Source organism: Tachypleus tridentatus, chromosome 13 (assembly GCF_004210375.1).
Source record: "Tachypleus tridentatus isolate NWPU-2018 chromosome 13, ASM421037v1, whole genome shotgun sequence".
Classification (NCBI taxonomy): Eukaryota; Metazoa; Arthropoda; class Merostomata; order Xiphosura; family Limulidae; genus Tachypleus; species Tachypleus tridentatus.
Window position 1 is genome coordinate 67,471,337 of NC_134837.1, and position 24,018 is coordinate 67,495,354.

A 24,018-nucleotide genomic window follows, 5' to 3' on the forward strand; every position below is an offset into this window, starting at 1 on the left:
CATTTGTACAATGGCTGTAGTTTTGGTTCTAGTACAGCCATATTTTTTCGCTATATCAGAGTCTGGGAATATTTTTCTGAATAAATGTCCTGCATGATCGGCTACAGCTGGGGGTAAATTATGAGCAATGACGAATTGTGTGAACATCACTTCTGCATTTATGGTTTTATATTCTGAATTCTTACTCATAAATGTCGTTATCTGCATCGTTTTGTCTTCGCCTCAGCCTTTTGTTGGTGAGATGCCGATTTTGTATGTCTGGAAAAATCGTTTATCCTGCCATGCGCCACAGAAAAATCGATGTGACAAACTGTACAAAATTCATGACTGTCACTGACTTTTGATGCAATGACCGGATATTTTGCACTATACTCTTTCCTAAATTTTTGATTCACAGTTTTAGTCCTTTTAGATTTGCCAGAAACAAGACAATCTGGTGAACGAGACCTCTTTTTCTCCATCTTGTGAACGATCGCATTGGATCACTTAGAAAACAAGAAATACCCATCTACGCGAGCGCTGATTGGCTGACAAGCACTGATGACGTAACTATGGATTTCTCCACGTACCCAGTATGGAGAAGCACCGCACTCAAACTATTGGTAGACGTCGGAGATACAAATATTTTTTATTATTTCAAGCACAAACATGATTATCGTAAGTAGCAATTTGGACTAGGTTTTTTATTTATTATCAAAATTTAATATTTAATATTTGTATCTCACTAGAAAATTTTCTTTTCGCCCCTTTCAAGCCTTGGGGGAACAATTTATCACTTTATTGTATAGACCTATATAATATATAATAATTTGGGAGTTGCAACAAGTCGTAATATTTGTCTGTATTAGCGTATAGTCGTAATGTATACACCAAAATCGCAATGATTACGCTCAAATTGTAATGGTTGGCATCTCTGCATATGTGTATCCACCTAAATGTTTATCCATCTTTCTGTGTATCTGTGAATATTCCTACATGATCGTCTAAACGTCTATACGTACCTATCTGTTTAACTAGCCATGCACTTTTGTTTGTTTAGCTTTTAGGTACCTAATTCTCTGTTTATCTAGTCGTATATTATCTATGTGTTTGTCTGGTTGTATCAACAACTAGCTCTAATTATGTCTCTATTAATCTTCCTGATTAAGATTTACGTATATGTTAGAGTACATATTAGAGTCACGTTTAGTCCACTTTTAAAGCACGGCAAGAAACAAATAGACACTGCGTGAATAATCAGAGTCATATATCAAAGAAAATCTCGTTACTGCCGTCCAAACTAGAACTGTTTACGACATGGTGGTAAGTAGACTTGTTGTTTCTACTTCATATACCTGTATCGCGAGAGGTCGAGTGGGAATTATTAAATTGTCGACCCTCCCGGTTTACCCTAACTTTAAATCACTACCATATTTCACTAACTGATTGGTTCCTTCCCCCTTTCCTTGGTCCTGTCTTTCGTCTCCTTATAAAAACAAGTACCAAACACTGTCCCTTAATTGTAATTGTCGTTTAACCGTAAACTTGTGCTGTTATATAGTATCCAATTAAAGTGTGCCAAAAACACTGAACTAATTCTAATAATCGATATTCAGTTGGACGTCATTAAACTATTCTATATTTCTCTGAAAAAGATCAAACTATGCAATATATTCCCCTGGTTCGGCTGAAAGTATTCGGGATTTCTTCAATCAGATTTGACACCCATTCTGACCTGATTAAAACATCCAATATCATTTAAGATATCATTAAAATATTCTACATTATATCATAAAAACGTTACAAGTTACCTAAGAACTGACTAAAACGTTTTATATTTCATTGAAACTGACTTAAATATCCTACGTTTTCTTCGGAACTGATTTAAATATTCGCTATTTCCTGCGGTCTGACCAAAAACGTTCAACACATTTCTACAGATCTGATCTAATTTCAACCTATGACTGACCTAGACGTATTTTCGTCATTAATTCTATAAGAATTATTATACTGCGTCAGTGATATTCCAAAATATAACGGAAACTACACAGCTCTGCGGTAATCGACCACAATCGTCACTACATAACCCACTTACGCCACTATACTTAGATCGTGAGAGACCCCGTACTGACAAAACAACAGAGAATAATACACGTTTTAGGTCACTGATATGATGAACATATGGTGAATGAAGAACCATGAACTTATTCCTCTATATGAAACACTACGACACTATCCCTTGATATGAAAAACTAAGACACTATCCCTTGATATGATGAACGACGACACTATCCCTTGATATGATGAACGACAACATTTTGGCTTTATATGAAGAACCATGACATTATCTCTTTATATGAAGTACCATGACATTATCACTCTGTACAGAGAACTATGACATTATTTCTCCATTATGAAAAACACGACACTATACATTTATATAAAAAACCACGACATTATCCCTCTATTTATATAGTAAAGCAACAAAGATAATTTTACCAAGTACAGTAACAATGATAACTTCATTGGGTAGAGTAATAAAGATAAATTTATAGAGTACAGTAACAAAAGTATCTTTATAGAATACACTAACAGATAAATTTACAGAGTACAGTAACAAAGGTATCTTTATAGAATACAGTAACAAAGGTATTTTTATAGAATACAGTAACAAAGGTATTTTTATAGAATACAGTAACAAAGGTATCTTTATAGAATACAGTAACAAAGGTATTTTTATAGAATACAGTAACAAAGGTATCTTTATAGAATACAGTAACAAAGGTATCTTTATAGAATACAGTAACAAAGATAGATTTATGGAATAAAGTAACAAAAACAACTCTTTAGAGTAGACTAACAAAGATAACTTTATACAGTAGAGTAACAGAGATAATTTTATAGAGTGCTGTAACAAAGATAAATTTACAGCGTACAGTAAGAAAGATAATGTTATTGAGTACAGTAACAAAAGTATCTTTATAGAATGCAGTAACAAATATAACTTTATAGAGTGCAGTAACAAAGATACCTTTATGGAGTAGAATAGCAAATATAACTTTACAGTGTAGAGTAACAAATATATCTTTATAGAGTACAGTAAAAAAGATAACATTATATAGAAAAGTAACAGATATGTTTATAGAGTAGAGTAAGAAAGATAACTTTATAGAGTAGAGTAACAAAGATAACTATAGAGTAGAGTAACAAAGATAACTTTATAGTGTAGAGTATCAAAGATAACTTTATAGAGTAGAGTAACAAAGATAACTATAGAGTAGAGTAACAAAGATAACTTTATAGAGTAGAGTAACAAAGATAACTTTATAGAGTAGAGTAACAAAGATAACTATAGAGTAGAGTAACAAAGATAACTATAGAGTAGAGTAACAAAAATAACTTATAGAGTAGAGTAACAAAGATAGCTATAGAGTAGAGTAACAAAGATAACTTTATAGAGTAGAGTAACAAAGATAACTATAGAGTAGAGTAACAAAGATAACTTTATAGAGTAGAGTAACAAAGATAACTATAGAGTAGAGTAACAAAGATAACTGTAGAGTAGAGTAACAAGGATAACTATAGAGTAGAGTAACAAAGATAACTTTATAGAGTAGAGTAACAAAGATAACTATAGAGTAGAGTAACAAAGATAACTTTATAGAGTAGAGTAACAAAGATAACTTTATAGAGTAGAGTAACAAAGATAACTATAGAGTAGAGTAACAAAGATAACTTTATAGAGTAGAGTAACAAAGATAACTATAGAGTAGAGTAACAAAGATAACTGTAGAGTAGAGTAACAAGGATAACTATAGAGTAGAGTAACAAAGATAACTATAGAGTAGAGTAACAAAGATAACTTTATAGAGTAGAGTAACAAAGATAACTTTATAGAGTAGAGTAACAAAGATAACTATAGAGTAGAGTAACAAAGATAACTTTATAGAGTAGAGTAACAAAGATAACTATAGAGTAGAGTAACAAAAATAACTTATAGAGTAGAGTAACAAAGATAGCTATAGAGTAGAGTAACAAAGATAACTTTATAGAGTAGAGTAACAAAGATAACTATAGAGTAGAGTAACAAAGATAACTTTATAGAGTAGAGTAACAAAGATAACTATAGAGTAGAGTAACAAAGATAACTGTAGAGTAGAGTAACAAGGATAACTATAGAGTAAAGTAACAAAGATAACTATAGAGTAGAGTAACAAAGATAACTTTATAGAGTAGAGTAACAAAGATAACTATAGAGTAGAGTAACAAAGATAACTTTATAGTGTAGAGTAACAAAGATAACTTTATAGAGTAGAGTAACAAAGATAACTATAGAGAAGAGTAACAAAGATAACTATAGAGTAGAGTAACAAAGATAACTTTATAGAGTAAAGTAACAAAAATAACTTTATAGTGTAGAGTAACAAAGATAACTTTATAGAGTAGAGTAACAAAGATAACTATAGAGTAGAGTAACAAAGATAACTATAGAGTAGAGTAACAAAGATAACTTTATAGTGTAGAGTAACAAAGATAACTTTATAGAGTAGAGTAACAAAGATAACTTTATAGAGTAGAGTAACAAAGGTAACTATAGAGTAGAGTAACAAAGATAACTTTATAGAGTAGAGTAACAAAGATAACTTTATAGTGTACAGTAACAAAGATATCTTTACAAAGTAGAGTAAAAAATATTTATATAAGCAACGCCATAGTGGCATACCTGCTGCCTCCACTGTAGAGAATCGAACCCAGAATTTCAGCACTGTAAGATCGTAGACTTACTACTGTCCCGCCGGAATCCAGACAGAAATATAACGAATTTTAAATTTCTAAGGCATTCAGTGCGCGCCGCCTGTTTAACTTCAGAGAAAGTTATTGACTACAACATTGTAATAGGAGCTAGTATAACACAGCGACGTACAGTTGACAATATCTTATTAAACACACTTGGAGATCATTCATCCATTAATAAACGTTATTCGAATTTAGAATATTTTAACTGACAAAACTAGAATGATATATACAGCTCAGTATATTAAAACCTTTATAACCAGTTTACAAGATTATTACCTTCATTAACACATTTACAGTTACGACAGAAAGTGTTCGTACCCCTGCGTCGTGAATATTTTTTCCTCATAACTTAAAAAGTATCAAGATTAGGATAATGAAAGTATAGTATGTTACAAATATTATACCAACACACATCTGCATATTTTTTATTTAAATTGAACGACAAATAAACTGTTTATAAAGAAATAACCAAACATAGGAGGGGCAGAAAGTGTTCGTGCGTCTACTTTAATGGTCAGTTGTGTAGCCTTTCAGGTGAATTACTTGGCGCAATCTCTCCTCATAGCCCTCCATGATCGTTTGACAGTAATCGACTGGTATTTTCTTCCATTCTTCTTTACAGAAGGCCTCCAACTCTTGCAAATTTTTTGGATGACGCTGATGAACCCTGGTTTTCAACTCGTTCAAACGTTTTCAATTGGGTTGAGATCGGGTGACTGCGATGGACACTCCAGAATGCTTATATGGTTCCTCTGCAACCAGGATTGCACATATTTCGATGTGTGTTTAGGATCATTGTCGTGCTGGAAGATCCAACGATGCCCAAGCTGCAAGTTCCGAGCATCATTATTGATATAATTGCCTAATATATCAGTGTACTTTTCTTTTTCACGATTCCGTTGACACGGCGAAGGCTGCCTACACCAGAAGAGCTGAAGGAACCTCATAGCATGATCGAGCCACCTCCGTGTTTAACTGTAGGGACGGTGTTCTTTGGAAGATTTCGTTCCCCCTTCTTACGGAAAATATTGAGAACATCATTGTGGCTGAAAAGCTCGATTTTAGTTTCGTCTGACCAAAGAATACTCTTCCAATAGGTAAAGGATTTATCTACATGCTTTCTTGCATACCTCAATCGTGCTTGTAAATGATCAGGCTTTAAATATGAAGTTCTATGATGTTCGTAACTGTAGAGGTGCTTACATTAACCTCAGTTTCTCTTACCAGTTTCTGTATGTCATTATGTGTTAAACGAGGGTTCCTACTAACTTCTCCGAGAACCTTTCTCTTGGTTCTCTCTGGAATTTTGGTGGGGTGTCCGAACAAGGGAGGTTAGCAGTTGATCCTGTAAGCTTAAACTTGGCAATTATTCATTGAACAGTAGATTTCGGCGCATTAAGTTATGTAGCAATACCAGAAAGAGACACACGAGACTTGTATTTTACAATAATTCGGTTTATTTAAATCACTGGACAGTTGTTTCCTGTTCGCCATGATGACCAAACAGATAATGACGGAGACGGCGCTAAATTGGCGGAAGTACATTATTTGCTGGCTGAATTACAATAATTATGAACCCAGTATCTAGTTCTGAAATGGTATAATGTAGTTTATTCGCCAAACTAAACAAACGTTTTACGGGAATATCAGTTTTTTTTCACACATTCTGAACTGTACGAACACTTTCTGCTCCTCCTATTTTTGGTTATTTGTTTATAAACAGTTTATTTGTCGTTTAATTTACAGCTTATTCTATTAGTCTACTCGTGACACTTTTTAAGTTATGAGCAAAAACCACTCGGGACGCAGGGGTACGAACACTTTATGTCGTGACTGTGCAGTTCAGACAGTTATAAGTATATATATATATACAGTTAACAGTTTTATTACCTTTGTATGCTGCCCAGTGAATCGGTCCGTTCCCGTTTATGTTAGTGGTCCTGGGGTTAGCTCCTCGACCTATTAGATAGCCAACAAGGTTTGTGTGACCATGACGTGAAGCTGTCATCAATGGAGTACATTGTCTGGCGTCGAGCACGTCCACATGGACTCCGGCCTGAATAAAAATCAACACACATTACTAGAAACATAAGCTGTAGCAGCTACAGAGCTGAGAAACTTCAAGACTTATAATAATGTAAAAGAAGTTACAGTTACTGTCAATAATGTAAAACTATTATTACTTATTCTATCGACCTGAGACGTGTATTTTGTATTCTCAGTAATTAATTATAATGATAAAAGCTTTTACTTAGAAAATAGAAAAAAAAACCAAAAAAACAAGTACATCTAAATAACTGTAACTAACGATTTTATTTGTTTGGTTATTCGGCAAATTATAACAGAGCTGTTATATTTTTATTTATCTGGTAAATTTATAGGCGACCAAGTTAGTTCAAATAAGAAAGTCAGAGAAAACTAAATTATAACAGAGTGTATTGTAACAACTGTGTAGAGAAGAATAATGTATCTTGTTAATTGTATTCTACAGTAACTGAACCTACCTGTACGGACTTTTGATGAAAAAATAATTATTTAAAGCTCTAGATACATCTATAATAACCAACAGTGGAGCAAATTTTTTTTGTATAAGTTTGACTGTTTCGAATATATTATTTTACAACAGATGGATTGTGTACTGTCTGTTTATTGTTGACGTTTATCGCCAACAAATCACAGACATAAGCATCTCCTTAATTAGAAAACAGAGCTTTACAATACTATATAGTGTTTCCTTTTATAACAATATCTATGTAATTACTGAGTCACAAGTTCTGTAAATATCTGTTAGTATTATAACAACAAGTTTGAATTCATTTTTCTTGATTAAACGGTAACTGGAAAACCAAAGCTACGATGTCAACCAATTTCACTGAGGTGATATAGTCTCAAACGGAATATCTGCTTTTATAATTAGTATCAATAACTGGTAATATTTTTTTAAAATCATAATTCTAGTATAAAATATATTATTAATTATCGTTTGTAGTTAGTGTTCCTTTAAACAACTTGAGTATAAGGTAAAACATGAATTATCAGTTAATCATAGATAATCAATAAATATTACAGTTGGAACCAGACTGTATTTAAAACTTGGTAATAAATACAATCGTCATGTGTCTGTTGAAACACTGCCTCAAAAACAAAACAAAGAACTTAACAAAAAGGAAATAAATGTAGGGGCGGCTAATATGAATCTTCTAAATTAATGTAAACATTCCTACATAACAATAAAAGAAAGTATTAATATATAGACACAGACACTGATCTCAATCAAGCATGAAAAAAACAACCATGTACCAAATGACAGAAAAGTGTCCAGATCTACAGTATCTAGAACACTCAACGACAACTGAACATTTGGTCATGTAACAATTTTAAAACAATTACTTAGATCTCAAATATTGTCAAGAGACCAAAACTGGCTAAAAAGTACAAAAAAATGAACTACTGATGATTGGAAAAGGGTGTTAAGGATGGGTGAGGGGAAATTTAAAAGATTTGATTCAAAGCGTAGTTTGTACATCGAACGAAAGAATGATAGAATATACTTATCTCAATGCATAGCACTTACCATGAGGCAGTGTGATGGTTTGGGGTTTTTTCATGCTGAGGTGGCAGGAGATGTTTGTAAAATAGGTGGAACAATGGATCAGCGAAACTATCATCAGATACTTATCTATCACGGAATTCACATTGGTTTATGTATTAATGGTAAAGGATAATACTAATAAGAAGGTAATGACCCGAAACAATCATTTAACCTACGCAGAAATTACTTAGCTAAAAAGAAGTTGCTTGGAGTCATTCGAATAACAAATGGCTTCCAAAGAGCTCTGATCTGAAACCAATAGAGTAAATCTAGTATTTGATAGATCAAAAACATGAGAAATGCAAAGTTACTTCCAAAGAAACTTTATAGAAATGTATTAAAGACACTTGGAGTAAAACTCCAAAGGAAACTTTGATTAAATGTGTTGCCAAAAAACCTGAAAGGCTGACTGTAGTCATTAAAGCAAAGGGTGGACACAAAAACTATTAACTTTTTACTGAACTCAAGCACTTCCACTAAATATTTTGTACTAAAATTAAGATTAATAAGTTTTGATGTTTCACCTATGATTTACCTTCGACTGTCCTTTAAGGGTATCCTCAAATCTAATTTTTAACTTTGTCCTAACACTTTTCTACAGTACTGTGTAAAACTAATACCATCTTGTTTCCACTGGTTTTGAAGAACTGATATAAGACATCCTTTCCTTTATTTCCTTTTCACAAACGTTATTTTCTTTAGCTTTACACATTTTACTATGAGCACATAAGCCTTATTCACCTACCTCTATAAGAATATCCACAACAGAAATGTAACCGTGGACACAGGCCCAATGAATAGGGTGAGCAGCTACTTTACTCAGACTAGCAGAATCCACTGGAACACCATGTTCCACCATGTATTCCAAAATGTCAGCATGACCTCCAATACAAGCCCAATGGGCAGGTGTGTGACCAAGGTCATCTCGTTCAGTCAGAATTCCTAGTCCATATCTTTCAACCAGAAATTCAACAGCTTCCAAGGTCCTGTAAGGAAGAGTATCACATGAGAACATTAGGTGACACACAAGAATAAAGAAGGGCATTAAATGAGAACATTAGGTGACACACAAGAATAAGGAAGAGTATTACATGAGAACATTAGGCAAGACACAAGAATAAGGTGAATCACGAGAATAAAGAAGGGTATTACATGAGAACATCTGGTAACACAAAAATAAGGAAAGGTATTACATGAGAACATTAGGTGACAAATAAGGAAGGGTATTACATGAGAGCATTAGGCAAGACATAAGAATCAGGAAGGGTATTAAATTCGAACATTAGGTGAGACAAAAAAATGAAAAAGGGTATTACATGAGAACGTTGGATAACATTCAAGAATAAGGAAGGGTATTACATGAGAACCAATTAAGGCGACACAAACATTAAATAAGATGGTACTATTTAGAAGGTTGAATTACATAAACATTAAAAATAAGATACTGTTTAAAGCGTTACGTGACACACATTAAACAAGATGGTACTATTTAGAATGTCGAGTGGCACAAACATTAAAGAAAAGGTATTGTTAGCAGCTTTATGAAATAAATGTAAAAAAAACAAAACAATCGAGTTAAACTAGAATTAAGTTGAAGATGTATAGACCGGGCGTTATTTCAGTCCTTTCCACGTTAATTGTTTCAATTGTTAACCACTAGGGATTACTGAAATATTTTTGGTGAGGTAGTTGCATCTTACATCATAGAGAAGTCCGGAAGTTGGGAAGAGTGGAAACAGTTCTATTTATTGATGAAAAACAAAGAGTTCCCTTTCAATCATTTGGCTCGTATAAACTAAATAGTAGATCAACCATAACATGGGGCAAATTTTAAATTCTCGAAATATCAGTTCTTCTTATAAGTCCAACAACTATGAACCCAAAAGAGAAGAAAAAGAAACAGGAACAGAAAATAAAACTAACCCTTCTTAAATTTCACTAGCAACAATTAATTATAAATTTCTGGTTCTGTGTTGCGTTGGTTTTATTTACTCTGTTTGTGATAGCACTAACGTCGGGCATGGTTGATGTGTCAGATTGTGGGTCTGTGAATCTATTGTTTGCATCCCGCACTTTTGTCCCTGTTGGATTATAATAGCCGAAATGTTGGCGGTGGGTGCTGTTCGAGAACTGTCTCTATTCTATTCCTTCGGCTAGTGAAGATAGTATTCAAGTAGCTTAGAGCAGGTAGCTCATGTACAACTTGGTGCGAATATCTGAAAACAAACGCTTGTTTTATTAGAACTATCATATTTATTCCACTATTCATGTATGTGTTGATGTTATTTCTAGTATTAGTGGTAACGCTGTACAAGTCACATATGCTGTGCATGTAATACAGTTGTAATAATTAAATCTGTTGTATTTCTGTCATTGTTTTACTCCTAATATTGTACTGGTGACATTGTTAATAAATATGGTCTTTTTTCTAAAGACTCTAAGTCCGCGTATATTTCTTTACGTATTACTTTAACTCACTCCACCAGGTTGTGTAACTAGGTTGTGCAATAACACATATTTTCTTCAGAAAAAAAAAATTACGTCACTTAAACGTTAATGTACTAAAGTTTTTCACTGATTGTTTGCAATTAAACACAAAGCTAAACAATGGGCTCTCTGTACTCTGTCCACCACGAGTATCGAAACTCGGTTTCCAGCTATGTGAGCCCCAGACACATCGCTCTGCCACTGGCAAAACGAGTTTGAGTAATACATTGAAATACAAGATTTTACTGATTCACAAATAGGTTTCAGGAAACGCTTTATACTAAAACTGACTGTTAATTCTCACTTTACAAAATTAAAAATTAGAAAGTAAGAAGGTGATACCAATTAAGTTTGTTTGTATTTAAGCACAAAGATACACTATGGGATATTTTTACAGTTTTAAGCATTATAAACCTTCATATTTACCACTGAGCAACTACAGGAGAGAATGTTTTAAAACCTACAAATACAACCAAATGAAAATGGTTGATTTCATTTTGTAAGCTCATCCAACAATAATAAAACATTGTCTCACAAAGAATCCTTCAAACGAGAACTGTGGGTGTTATTCTGTTTAACTTGACATTTGTCAAATTTCCCAAAGTGTGCCCGTGGGGAGACGGGTAGTAAAAAGTTTAAACTGTAGGTGGCAAGTACTCTGGAAAATATTTGATTTTTCTTTAGTTTTCACACATCAATAGACTCTCCTCCTTTCGAAAAATATCAAGTTAATGGAGTGATAACACTAAAATTCAGAATTCGATTTCTTAACAGAGGATGCAACAATAGGGTTACGAAACAGGAATATAAAGTATAATATAACAACACTTCCAGATAAATCTAAGGAATTATAACTAGAAAAATCTTCATTCGATACCCGCGGTTGGAAAAGCATAGATAGAGGAAAGTATAGATTTACGCTTAACAACAAACAAACTAAAGTTAATTTATTATAAAGTTACAAACTTTAAATATACCGGCACACTCCTCATTCGCGCAAAACACGATAAAGAAATGTGATCAACAGTGAACAGCAAAATTGGTTAAACTGTGTTCCCTAAAAAAAGGCACAGTTAACATAAAAACTGTTACGTCACATTCGATATAGTTCTTTCATCAGTGTTAAGTCACAATACTTCTAGTTCTATTATATCTGTTAATTCACATTTCTTTTAGTTCTATCAGCTGTAATAAGTCACATTCCTTCTGGTTCTATTACATATATTAAATCACATTACTTTTAGTTCTATCATATCTGTTAATTCACATTCATTTTATTGCTATCCGTTGCGATAAGTCACATTCCTTCCGGTTCTAATAGCTGCGTTAAGTCACATTCCTTCTAGTTCTATCAGATCTACTAGGTCGCATTCCTTCTAGTTCCATAAGCTGGGTTAAGTGCCATTCCTTCTAGTTCTATCATCTGTGTATGTCATGTTTCTTCTAGTTCTATTAGCTGTGTTAAGTCACATTCCTTTTAGTTCTATCACATCTGTAAAGTCACATAGCTTCTCGTTCTACCAGATATGTTAGGTCGCATTCCTTCTAGGTCTATCATATCTGTCAATTCACATTTCTCTTATTTCTATCCATTGTGATAAACCACATTCCTTCTAGTTCTATCAGATGTGTTTAATCACACTCCTTCTAGTTTTATTACATCTGTATAATCATATTGCTTCTAGGTCTATCCGATCTGTTAGGTCGCATTCCTTCTAGTTCCATAAGCTGGGGTATGTCACATTACGTCTAGTTCTATCAGCTGTGTAAAGTCACATTCCTTCTAATTCTATCATCTGTTAAGTCACATTCCTTCCAGTTCTATCAGATGTGTAAAGACAGATTCCTTTTAGACCTATCAGATCTGTTATATAACATTCTTTTTAAATCTATGAGCTGTGTTAAGTTACATTCCTTCTAGTTTCATCAGTTGTGTTATGTTTCATTTATTCTTGTTCTATTAGATCAGTTAAGTCAAATTCCTTATAGTGCTATCAGCTGTGTTAACTCACGTTCATTCTAGTTCTTTCATCTGTGTTAAGTCAGTTTCCTTTTAGTTCTATCAGCTATGTTAAGTAACATTCCTTATAGGTCCATCAGCTGTGTTAAGTCACATTCCTTCTAGTTATATAAGCTGTGTTAAGTTACATTTGTTCTAATCCTATCAGACCTGTTAAGTCAAATTTCTTCTAATTCTATCACATCTCTTAAGTCAAATTCCTTCTAGTTCTGTCACATCTGTGAATTCACATTTCATTTAGTTCTATCCGCTGTGAGAAGTCACATTCCTTCTGGTTGTATCAGCTGCGTTAAGTCACATTCCTTCTATTTCTATCAGCTGTTTTAAGTCACATACTTTCTAGTTTTATCACACCTGTAAAGTCATTTTGCTTCTAGTTTTTTCAGATCTCTTTGGTCGCAGTCCTTTTAGTTCTGTTAGCTGTGTTAAGATACATTCCTTACCGTTCTATTATCTATTATGTCACACTCCTTCTAGTTCTATCATCTGTGTTAAGTCACGATCCTTCTAGTTTTATCGCATCAGTTAGGTCACATTCCTTTCAGATCTATCACCTGTGTTAAGTTATATTCCTTCTAGTTCTATCAGATGCGTTACGTCACACTCCTAGTTCTATCAGATCTATTAAGTCACATTCCTCTAGTTCAATAAGCTGTGTTAAGTCACGTTCCTTCTAGTTCTATCATCTGTGTTAAGTCACATTCCTTTTAGTTCTATCAAATCCATAAAGTCACATTGTTTCTAGTTCTGTCAGATCTGTTAGATCGCATTCCTTCTAGTTCCATAAGCTGATTTAAGTCACGTTCCTTCTAGTTCTATCAGCTGTGTTAAGTCATATTCCTTCTAGATCTATCAGATCTGTTAGATTACATTCCTTCTAGATTTATCAGATCTGTTAGATCACATTCCTTCTAGTTCTATCAGTTATGTTAAGTTGCATTCCTTCTAGTTCTGTTAGCTGTGTGAAGACACATTCCTTCTGGTTCTATCAGCTGTGTTAAGTCACTGAGCTGTTTATGTTTGTGTTAAGTCACTGGTCTGTTTACGTCTGTGTTAAGTCACTGTTCCCTTTACAACTGTGTTGAGTACTGTCCTCTTTATACCTGCGTTAACTCACTGTTCTGTTTTCATCTGTGTTAAGTCACTGTTTTGTTTTTAGCTGTGTTAAGTCACAGTTCTCTTTTCATCTGCGTTAATCACACTTCTGTTTACATCTGTGTTAAGTTACTGTTCTCTTTATATTTGTATTAAGTCAGTGTTCTGTTTACATTTACGTTAAGTGACTGTTCTGTTTACATCCATGTTAAGTCACTGTTCTTTTTACATCTGTGTTAAGTCACATTTCTGTTTACATCTAATGTTAAGTCACTGTTCTCTTTACATCTGTGTTAAGTCGCTATTCTGTTTACATCTGTGTGAAGTCACTGTTCTCTTTGCATCTGTGTTAAGTCACAGTTCTGTTTACATCTATGTTATATCACTGTTCTTTTTACATCTATGTTATATCACTGTTCTTTTTACATCTATGTTAAGTAACTATTCTGTTTACACCTGTGTTAAGTCACATTTCTGTTTACATCTATGTTAAGTCACTGTTCTCTTTACATCTGTGTTAAGTCGCTATTCTGTTTACATCTGTGTGAAGTCACTGTTCTCTTTGCATCTATTATAAATCACTGTTCTGTTTACAGCTGTATTAAGTCACAGATCTCTTTACAGCTGTATTAAGACAAGTTCTGTTTACAACTGTGTTAAGTCACTGTTCTCTCTTCGTCTGTGTTAAGTCAGTGTTCTCCTTCACTTTTCACTAGATGTAACAGAAATTTTTACTTTACCGCTTTACTGAATTTAAAATATTTCTAAACAAATGAAAACTTAACCTTAATATCATGTTCAGTCCCCCCCTCCCAATGACACAATAGAATGTCTGCGCACTTATACTGCTAAAAATCAGGTTTCGATAGCCCTGGTAAGAAGAGCACAGACAACCAATCTTATGTGAAGGTTTGCACTCAACTACAAACAAAAAATCAAGCTTATAACACTTCTGTTATTGTTAATCAAACATTTCTTGAAACGTGTTACTTTTAATTTCTTAATTAAAAAAACAAACAAAACATGATATTAAATTTAATCACACAAATGAAACCTCGAGAATGAAAACCCGCCTTATTTCTAGGGCTTAAGTACTCACCGTCGAACAGCTAGGCTTAGCAATTTCCCGAGTTGCCTCTGGATAATAATTTTACCTGCGAAAACTTCAGAAGGGCGGAAACGCGAGACTGATCTTTACGTCATAAGTCGTAACGTTAGTGTAGAGTGTGTCTCAGGCACAAGGTGAAATTTATCGTCTTTTTACACAATCGAGTTGATGTGACCCAGAGACTTACTGACTCTGCCGTTACATAGCAGTAAGTCTACTAACACTATTTCAGTAAGAAATATCTTCCAGACTTACCCTGTTCTAACGACATCAAAAATCGTTCTGTACTTTGGTGTCCGGCAGTCAGGAGTAGGATATTGTTCTTTCTGACGAGGAATATCCTTTTCAATATCATATTCTCCTTCATACTCGAAGGCACTATGATCCGCTACCATGGTTCTTCATCACAGCGCCCTCTGAGAACCTAGAAACTTTATGTAGTCTCCTCTCGAGAAAATTAAGATAACCCGTAAAATGATAGAGCGGGTGTTACATACGGTTGTTAATACTTTGTTCTTGGACGGTACGAGACGAGTATCCGGTGTTATCTTTGGGATGGGGGAGCAGGAGCAGAAGAACCGTCACCGCGCTACTCTGGGAAACTTCTGACGCAGACTAGCTAGCGAACCAACCGGCAGATCGAGCGCCTCCAGTGCCGCTTGACTGTTTTCTAGTCGTACATAAAATATTGATTGAAAATGTCTAGCCTGATCCAGTAACGTCGAGATAGATCGCTGCAGTGATAAACGAAAGTAGGTCACTGATCAGAAACATGTGACCTAAAACGAACTGTTGCAAAGTGCGACACCACACCTAGATATTATTAACACACGATCATATTCCGATTTTTTGGTCTCCGTTGTACAGAGGTATATATTTCATTGCGTGTAGTTTAATATATTTGGAATCTCATCTCGGTCGATCTAAGTACCAACTAACACGTGCTTTTTAGCCGCCAGGGAGTTGATTTCCTCTGGACATCGATAGTTCTACAACCATGTAAATATCTCAATGATAGTGTTATCGTCTGACTGGTAACTTTTTTTTTCCAATCAGAAACAGTGATACTCCAACCAATCATAACACGCTCTCCACAATCCACCAGGACGTTATAAAAGACCAACAACACCTACACACACACTGACCTGAAGATGAAAGGCGGAAGACTTTCGAAACGTCGTCCTCTACACTTGTGTCTCCACAACAAGCAATTGCCATCCATTCTACAAAATTTCATCAAAACTAATCAATTTTGAAGCAACGAATGTTAAAGGGAATCAGGTTTATTTGCATTTTCTAATTCAAACTGCAAGCAGGTGGGCATGGCCAGCTGGTTAAGACGCTCCACTCATAATATGAGGGTTGCGAGTTCGAATCTCTATCGTACCACACATGCTCCCCCTTTTATTCGTGAAGGCGTCATAATGTGACGGTCAGTCCCACTATTCGTTGGTAAAAGAGTAGCTTAAGAGTCGGTGGTTGGTGGTGATGACTAACTGCCTTCCCTCTCTAGTCTTACACTGCTAAATTAGGGATAACTAAATTATATATAATTGTTTTTAGTTTATTATTTAGATTTTCTCTGAATTTACGATCTAATTATAATTCAACGTATATGGAGTTCTTTCCAATATGTCTGACAAAAACCTTCGAAAGACTAGAGACGAAATATGTGACATAACAATGCCAGACAGATTTTCATTGGGCCTTACATTAATAGGTTAGCTTTTGCACTTTTGCTGCAAATGTCACATACCGAATTCAAGATTAATTTATGCTGCTACCCGCTGTGCCATCTCTTGGTTGAATTAAGAAATTTAATTTCTTCATGCATTGTTACATTTTAAACTCTTGCGTGATTCGAACACAAACTTATATCAAACCAGTGGAAACAGTAAACATTGACCTACTTTATTTTCTCGCCACAGCTGTCACCAATAGATGACGTGGTAAGTGTTCTTTATTCGCTAGGTACCACTGTAACCTTTATCCTTTTAGTAACGTTGTTAGATGGTGATAACATATTTCTGCTTCGTGATTGAAGTATTTCACATTTGTACCTTATAAACAGCAATCAAAGTATAAATAGTAACAATTCGCTCGAAATGTTTGAAATGATCTAACTCTTCAGCCATATATATCATATGTTTCTTTTATACTTTTATATATCTATATATATATACATACTTTATATTTGCTGTATTTTAGGTATGGTAGAAGTTAATAGTAAAGATTAACAATGATTCCAAATAACTGATGCACTGAAAACCACCCTATCGAATTCCTAAGCGATAAACCGAGCATTTAAATGATAACAATTCTAAAATTTCTACAACAGCAACATTCTGATCTACTACATGATCAAGTTAGCGGGATTAGACCCTAGACTTATCGGATTACCTTTACAGGGTTTCTTCAGCTTATGTGACTAGTCTGTAGGTATCCAATTTTGATATTGCTATAAATATATACATATTTTTCATAAATTTTTAACATATCATGCACGTATTTAACTAAATTTTCAATTCAATTCTACCCAACAGATGACGCTACATATCGATGGATAAACACGCGAGTTCTAAAGTTAAAGTATATATTTTATACAGGTATAGCATAAAAAGTGAACAAACAAGAGTATTAACAAATCACGAATTTTAGAATGAAATAGAGGTTCTTAAATAAAAGGAACGAAACAAGAATTAAATCCACAATCACAAATTTCTAAAACGTAATTCATACAGTGGATTACAGATAAGAGTATAAAGCTGCCATGTAGGGATAACGTTTTATACATTTGTGATTGTAGTTTCAGATCTTGTTTCATTACTTTTTATAGCAGGATCAATAGCTTAATTTATGCTAGATATTTTAATACCCTTCTACAATTCCATTTAAAGATAACTGTGTTAAGAGAATAGTCTATTTTGATCTTTCTTACATAGTACTTAATATTAAAGAAAATTTTATTTTCAAAAGTTTTAAATCCTGAAATTACTGATTCTTATTTTCTCTGTTATCAAAGGGAAATCATATTTGTATCATTTTAGGTAATTCTATGGTTGTACAATATTTAGTGCAAAAACTTACAGAAAATAGTTACAGTCACTCATTTTACTGTTCAAGGTAATTAACCTCAGCAGTAATTAATGGAATCACTTGTAGTAGTTTAATGGTTTACGTGCTGGACAGTGAGTCGGAGCATTTCTATTTCAAAGAATGATGGTAAAAATTCACTGTTTAATTAAATACCGCAAAAACTGTCAATTGGTACTTCTGTCTAGTTGCCTTGCCATTAATGCAGTGGTTCTTCAATCGAACCCCAGGGGTTCGGCGGAGGTCAAGAAACACACACTGTGTGTGTGTCCGTTTCGTTCACCTTACTCGTATGATTTGTGACGTCATGCTCTACTTGGCCATCATTGGCTGCGACTTGGCAGCCAATATCACTTGGCTTTAATATCTGTGCTGCAGATAACTTCGTGCGCTTAGCAGTCGACTTATGACTGTAGTAATCGTGCGTAATTTGTGATTTTTTTTCCTAAATTTTCAATCCCTTTATACGAACTATGTCGAGCAAAAACAGAAAGTGGTCGGACGAATACGTACAATATGGATTCACGTATATAACGGAACATGATGGGAGTCAGCGTCCTCAATGCATGATTTGCAATGCCAAGTTGAGCTATTCTAGTCTAGCACAGGCAAAACTAAGAAAACACTCCCTAAAGCTGCATGGAGATGGGAAATACAAGAACACAACGCTTGCTTAATTCAAGGTAAAGAGAGCCAGGTTCGATGAAAAGGCTACTTTGCCTGTATTCGACTTTGTACCCATCAACAAGCTGGTCCTCACGGCATCGTACGAAAATGCGTACTTGATCGCAAAGCAGGGCAAACCACACACCATTGGTGAAGCACTCGTAAAAACAGCTGCGTTGAAGATGGCAAGTATCATGCTGGGAAAAGCTGCTGAAAATAAGTTATCTCATATTCCTCTTTCAAATGACACCATCAGCAGCAGAATAGATAGCATGAGCGATGATATCTTGGTTCAAGTAGTTGCAAATCTGATTTCAATCCCAGCAAAATTCAGCCTTCAACTCGACGAGACTACCGACGTTTCCAATCTAAGCCAGATTGTTGTATTCGTACGCTATGTGAAGAATAACGAGATAAAAGAAGATTTTTTATTTTGTAAGCCTCTTACAACAACAACTAAGGCAGCCGACGTGAAGAAACGTGTGGATGACTTCTTCAGAGACAACGATCTTTCGTGGGATATGGTTTCTGCAGTTTGTTCGGACGGAGATCCAGTCATGCTGGGACGAAACTCTGGTTTTGGTGCGCTGGTGAAAGCCGATGCACCACACATCATAGTAACGCACTGTGTTCTGTACAGGGCAACAAAAATCTTGCCTTCAAAACTAGTAGAAGTATTAAAAATTGTAGTGGAATGTGTGAACTTTGTGCGAAATAGTGCCCTGAAGCACCGCATCTTCAAAGAGCTGTGTAATGAAATGGTCTCTGAATTCGAGGTACTTCTGTACCATTCTAACGTTCCGTGGTTATCCCGGGGAAAGGTGCTGAATCGTGTTTTTGCCATGCGTGTGGAATTAGCCCTGTTCTTGCAAGAGCACCAACATTGTCATGCAGATTGCTTCGAAAAATCTGAGTTCATTCTAAATTTGGCGTACATGGCCGATATCTTCAATGCTCTCAATCATCTCAATCAACATATGTAGGGTGGTGGAGTCAACATCATCGAAGTGGAAGAAAACCTGAAGGCTTTTTCAAAAAAAAGCTACCGTTACGGAAACGACGAACAGAGAATGATAACTTCGCAAACTTTCCCCTGCTGGACGACTGTGTAAGTAAGATCGAAGATGTATCTGAAATCAGAGACATATCTGTATCCAGGGGACTGAAGCAAGCAATTGCCATGCACTTAGATGAGCTCGTAAAGTCTCTCGACGGATACTTCCCCACCAGAGAGACAACCGTTCACGTTTTGTGTTGCGACAGCAGATGTCAATGATGAATACCTCGACGAAATCATTGAACTTCAGCAGAGCCAGGTTCAACAGCAACTTTTCAGAACCACAACGCTCTCAACGTTTTGGTGTCACCAAATCGTAGCGTACCCTCTTATTGCTAAGAAAGCCCTTGAGATACTCATACCGTTTGTTACAACGTATCTTTGCGAGCAATCTTTTTCGAGGAGGGTAGACATAAAAACGAAGAAAAGAAACAGACTTTGTTGCGAACATGATATGAGAGTGGCACTTGTCAAGGTGAAGCCGCGCATTTCTGAACTTCTCTCTGAAAGGCAACAGTAAAAGTCACATTGATTTGCAGTAAATATTCATTGAGTTATGTTTTTGTTTTTGTGTGAAACTCATGTTTTGTTAGTTTTGTTCTTTGAACACAGTGATATTGTGTGCAACTGATGCATGGTTCATTTTGTGCACTAATAAAATATCTACTTGTGTTTTGAATTTGAAAAAATCATATTTTATTTTTCCAATTACGAAGGGTTCAGTGTATGCAAGTACGAAACTACCGGGGTTCAGTACCTCCAACAAGGTTAAGAACCACTGCATTAGTGTAACAGATTATATTAGGGAGAATAATTAAACATAAGCTACTGCATAACATTAATTTATGTTAAAATTATCTTAGTGTAGCATTTACTAAAACATATATTGCACATTCTATTATATAATAAGTAGTCTGATACTTGAATATTTCTCACTAAGACAGTTCAGTTCCTCGTAGTTGTGTCGCAACTTTACATAAATATCTAATGTACTGTAATGTATGTAACCTTATATTTCAGCATCTCTCTCAGAAAAGACACATTTTTCCTAATATACCTGATATTAAAAACACAGTTCAAATTAAGTGTTAATACTCAAATAACAGACCCCTTACTTCTACAAGTTACAAAGTACAGTTCGATAAAAAAAGCTTTCCAGATGCTTTTCTTTGTGACCAGCCCAAACTAAATGCATGAGGATTGTCATAATGTTTCAATAAGTACAAAGTCAGGTACACAGCATTAATTACATCACCTGTCCAGTTAAATCGATAACAATACAATAATTGCATCAGATATCCGGTTAAGTCAAATGCAAGACATTAATTACATCAGCAGCCAAATTATCGATTACAAGACAATAATTAAATCAGCTTTCCAGTTACGTCGATTACAGGGCGTTTCAAGCTACTGTGAATGTTTTAGGGGAAAAAAAAAAAAGTTTTAACAGTCTCAGTTAGATTATAGTTTTTGATTAGAATACAGTAAAGAAGTTCCATATGAAAGCAAAACATTAGTCACAACATCATGACCCGGCCTAATTGCAGAATAGTGTCCGTAAAACTTGTAAGCTATATTGCATCGTTTCTTTGTTTGTTTAATTTGTTTAGAATTAAACACAAAGGGCCATCTATTCACTTCTTACCACAGATATCAAAATTACATTTCCGGTAGTGTAACTTTGCAGACATACAGCTGTGCCCCTGAGGGCCATATCTTTTCTACTAATTCATTCATCATTAATCTCGTGTTAATACTATTCTCAATTAAGCGCTTTTAGCGACTTATCCTTGAATAATCGGAGGGTCATTGATTCGAGTGTCCTTGCGTCAGTATTATGCTGCATACTTTGGAGATGTCAATAGATCTTTTAAAACATAGAGGGTTAAATTCAATTATTTGATTAGAGTGGCTCAAGAGTTAGTGGTGGTTATATTGCCCTTTGTCTAATTCATCATGTTGTAGTTAGGAACGGCTAATACCTTTTGAGTTTGAAGGCGTCTTATCTAAAACGAAATATACTTTTGGTAATATTCGGTTCTGGTTCCTTCGTACCAAACTTCTCCGCAAGAAAATATCTCTTCTAAGACAGGTTTCAGTTTATTGTGTTTGACTTATGATGGTGTTAACATTTTAGTGTCTGTCCGCTGGTATTTGTGTGTTTTATCATCAAGAGTACATGCACTTTTAAAGTGAACAAAAATATGAAACTTAATTTTGAAGGACATCAACCAGCTCCACTAGGGGTTTGTCTGCCTTTGTGTCAAATGACGTCATTGGCTGTTATTTTTATAATACATTCATTATTGAAAATGAGAATAGTCTTTACTTCACGGAATGAACCTTATACCTTCCGATATGCAGCTCGGTACGTTAGCCACTAGAGCATGTTCGCATGTGCGCGCGCGAGTCATTTTGATTAGGTAAGCTAACATAAAAAATACACATAGAAAGAAAATCGTTCCTTATGTTACAAACCAATGAAAGTACCTGACTTGGCTCAAATAATTATGTTGATATATTCTAGTAATACCTACTAATATATAAGTAATAGTCGAGTGCACACCCTCAAGACCCACTTATTATGAGTGCAAAGTTTCAAATTTCTAGGCTTTTTGTTCTTAGAGTCGTGACAGTCACATAAGAATTTAAAAATTAGTGTGCAATCCTCTAAAGACTTATTTACTGGAATAAGACTTTCAAACAACTGATGCTGCTAAAGCGACTGTGTGCTCAAACATTCGTAGATCACTTTCTAGATATTAGTAGCGACTCATAGCCTAAAGTGGTTGGACGTAAAGTATTGTAACTTGTATATATACAAATAAGCAGAAATATTTTTTTTTTTACATTGGATGAACAAAACGTATCTTATATTTGACAAATGTCCTCTTATTATGTGCATTGGAATTAAACAAAAATAATAATTGTTAGAAATATTTGGTAAATATGTATTCTCAGGCAAGATTCTTGGCTTCGCTAAACAACAAAACATCGCTGTGCTTCCTCAGCGTCAGCCATTTTTATATTTTTTTGGTGAGTGACTGTGTAGTCACATTATGACAGAAAAATTCCAGTCTCCAAAGGAGAATTGTTTATCTAGTTTTCTGTTTAATGACGATATGAAGAGAAAACACTTTATGTATCAATTGTGCTCAATGGAAGGCTCTAAAATAATATATATTTTAATGTTATTTTTAACCCAACCCCAGCAGTGCCAGTTTTGTAAACTATCTGCTACCTGTCACATTCTAATAAAATACGCCCCCTTCCAGTTGCTCAGTGGTAATTTTAGAGGCTTGAGATACCAAAAACTGGACTTCGATACCCGTGGTTGGCAAATTTCAGATGGCTGATTGAGTAGTTCTGAAAACAACCGTACCAATAATAATAATAATAAAGGTTAAATCAGAAGTGAAGGAAAAATTAATTTTCTATCCATAAAACGTTCTCCATTAAAATACTTTTTTTTTTGATCTGTTCACTTTCATTTCATGTGTGTTTGCTATAGCTTGAAACTAGTACCATTTTAGCGCAGTCCAGTTTAGGGTTTAGGTGACCTACATTACGTTTCAAAAGAATTTAGTTTTCGGATTTTGAATAAAAACAGTTATCTATGTCTTTAAACTTTAAAGACCTACCATACTAAATGCAAGTAATCTATAAAAATAATGAAAGAGTATGTCTTTGTGTGTGTATGTGTGTGACCACCAGAACTCCATGTAAATAGGTTCTTTTTAGAACCTAGATACCAGAACTTTTGCTCAAATACTGAACGTTTACACCTAGATATTATTTATGTTTCCTACATGCGCGCCCCCAGTAGCACAGCAGCCTGTATGCGGATTCACACCGCTATAAACAGGGTTTCTATACCTGTGATGGGCAGAGCATACGAAGCTCATTGTGTAACTCTGTGCTTGATTCTGAAACAAACATACATACTTTTGCATACGCATTAGTTCAACCTAATATTATTGTCAGTCAGTATTATTACTTATCTTATTCACATCCGTGTACAAATGCGCGTGAGAGTTATTTTAATTAGGTAAGCTAACAAAAAATACACATAAGAAAAAAGTCGTTCCTTATGTTACAAAGCAATTAAAGTACCTGGCTTGGCT

At 34.6% G+C, this 24,018-nt stretch overlaps 1 protein-coding gene across 7 annotated transcripts in view; it reads right to left on the reverse strand.

Moving 5' to 3' along the window:
- Window positions 1-15,871, reverse strand: part of LOC143236945 (uncharacterized) — a 61,730-nt gene extending 45,859 nt beyond the window's left edge. Inside the window, exons 1-3 of one of the 7 annotated variants that reach the window (XR_013019818.1) lie at window positions 15,334-15,869; window positions 9,114-9,354; window positions 6,667-6,832 (exon numbers count right to left, since the gene is read on the reverse strand). Coding sequence is in view for 4 of the 7 variants with exons in the window: in XM_076475658.1 (XP_076331773.1) it covers window positions 6,667-6,832; window positions 9,114-9,354; window positions 15,334-15,473 (547 nt within the window). In the remaining 3 variants the exon portion in view is untranslated. Of the gene's footprint in view, window positions 1-6,666; window positions 6,833-9,113; window positions 9,355-15,333 lie in introns of all 7 variants that reach the window. The other 6 variants (XR_013019816.1, XR_013019817.1, XM_076475658.1 and 3 more) reach the window with 6 other exon arrangements.
- Between the last annotated feature and the right edge of the window lie 8,147 nt (window positions 15,872-24,018).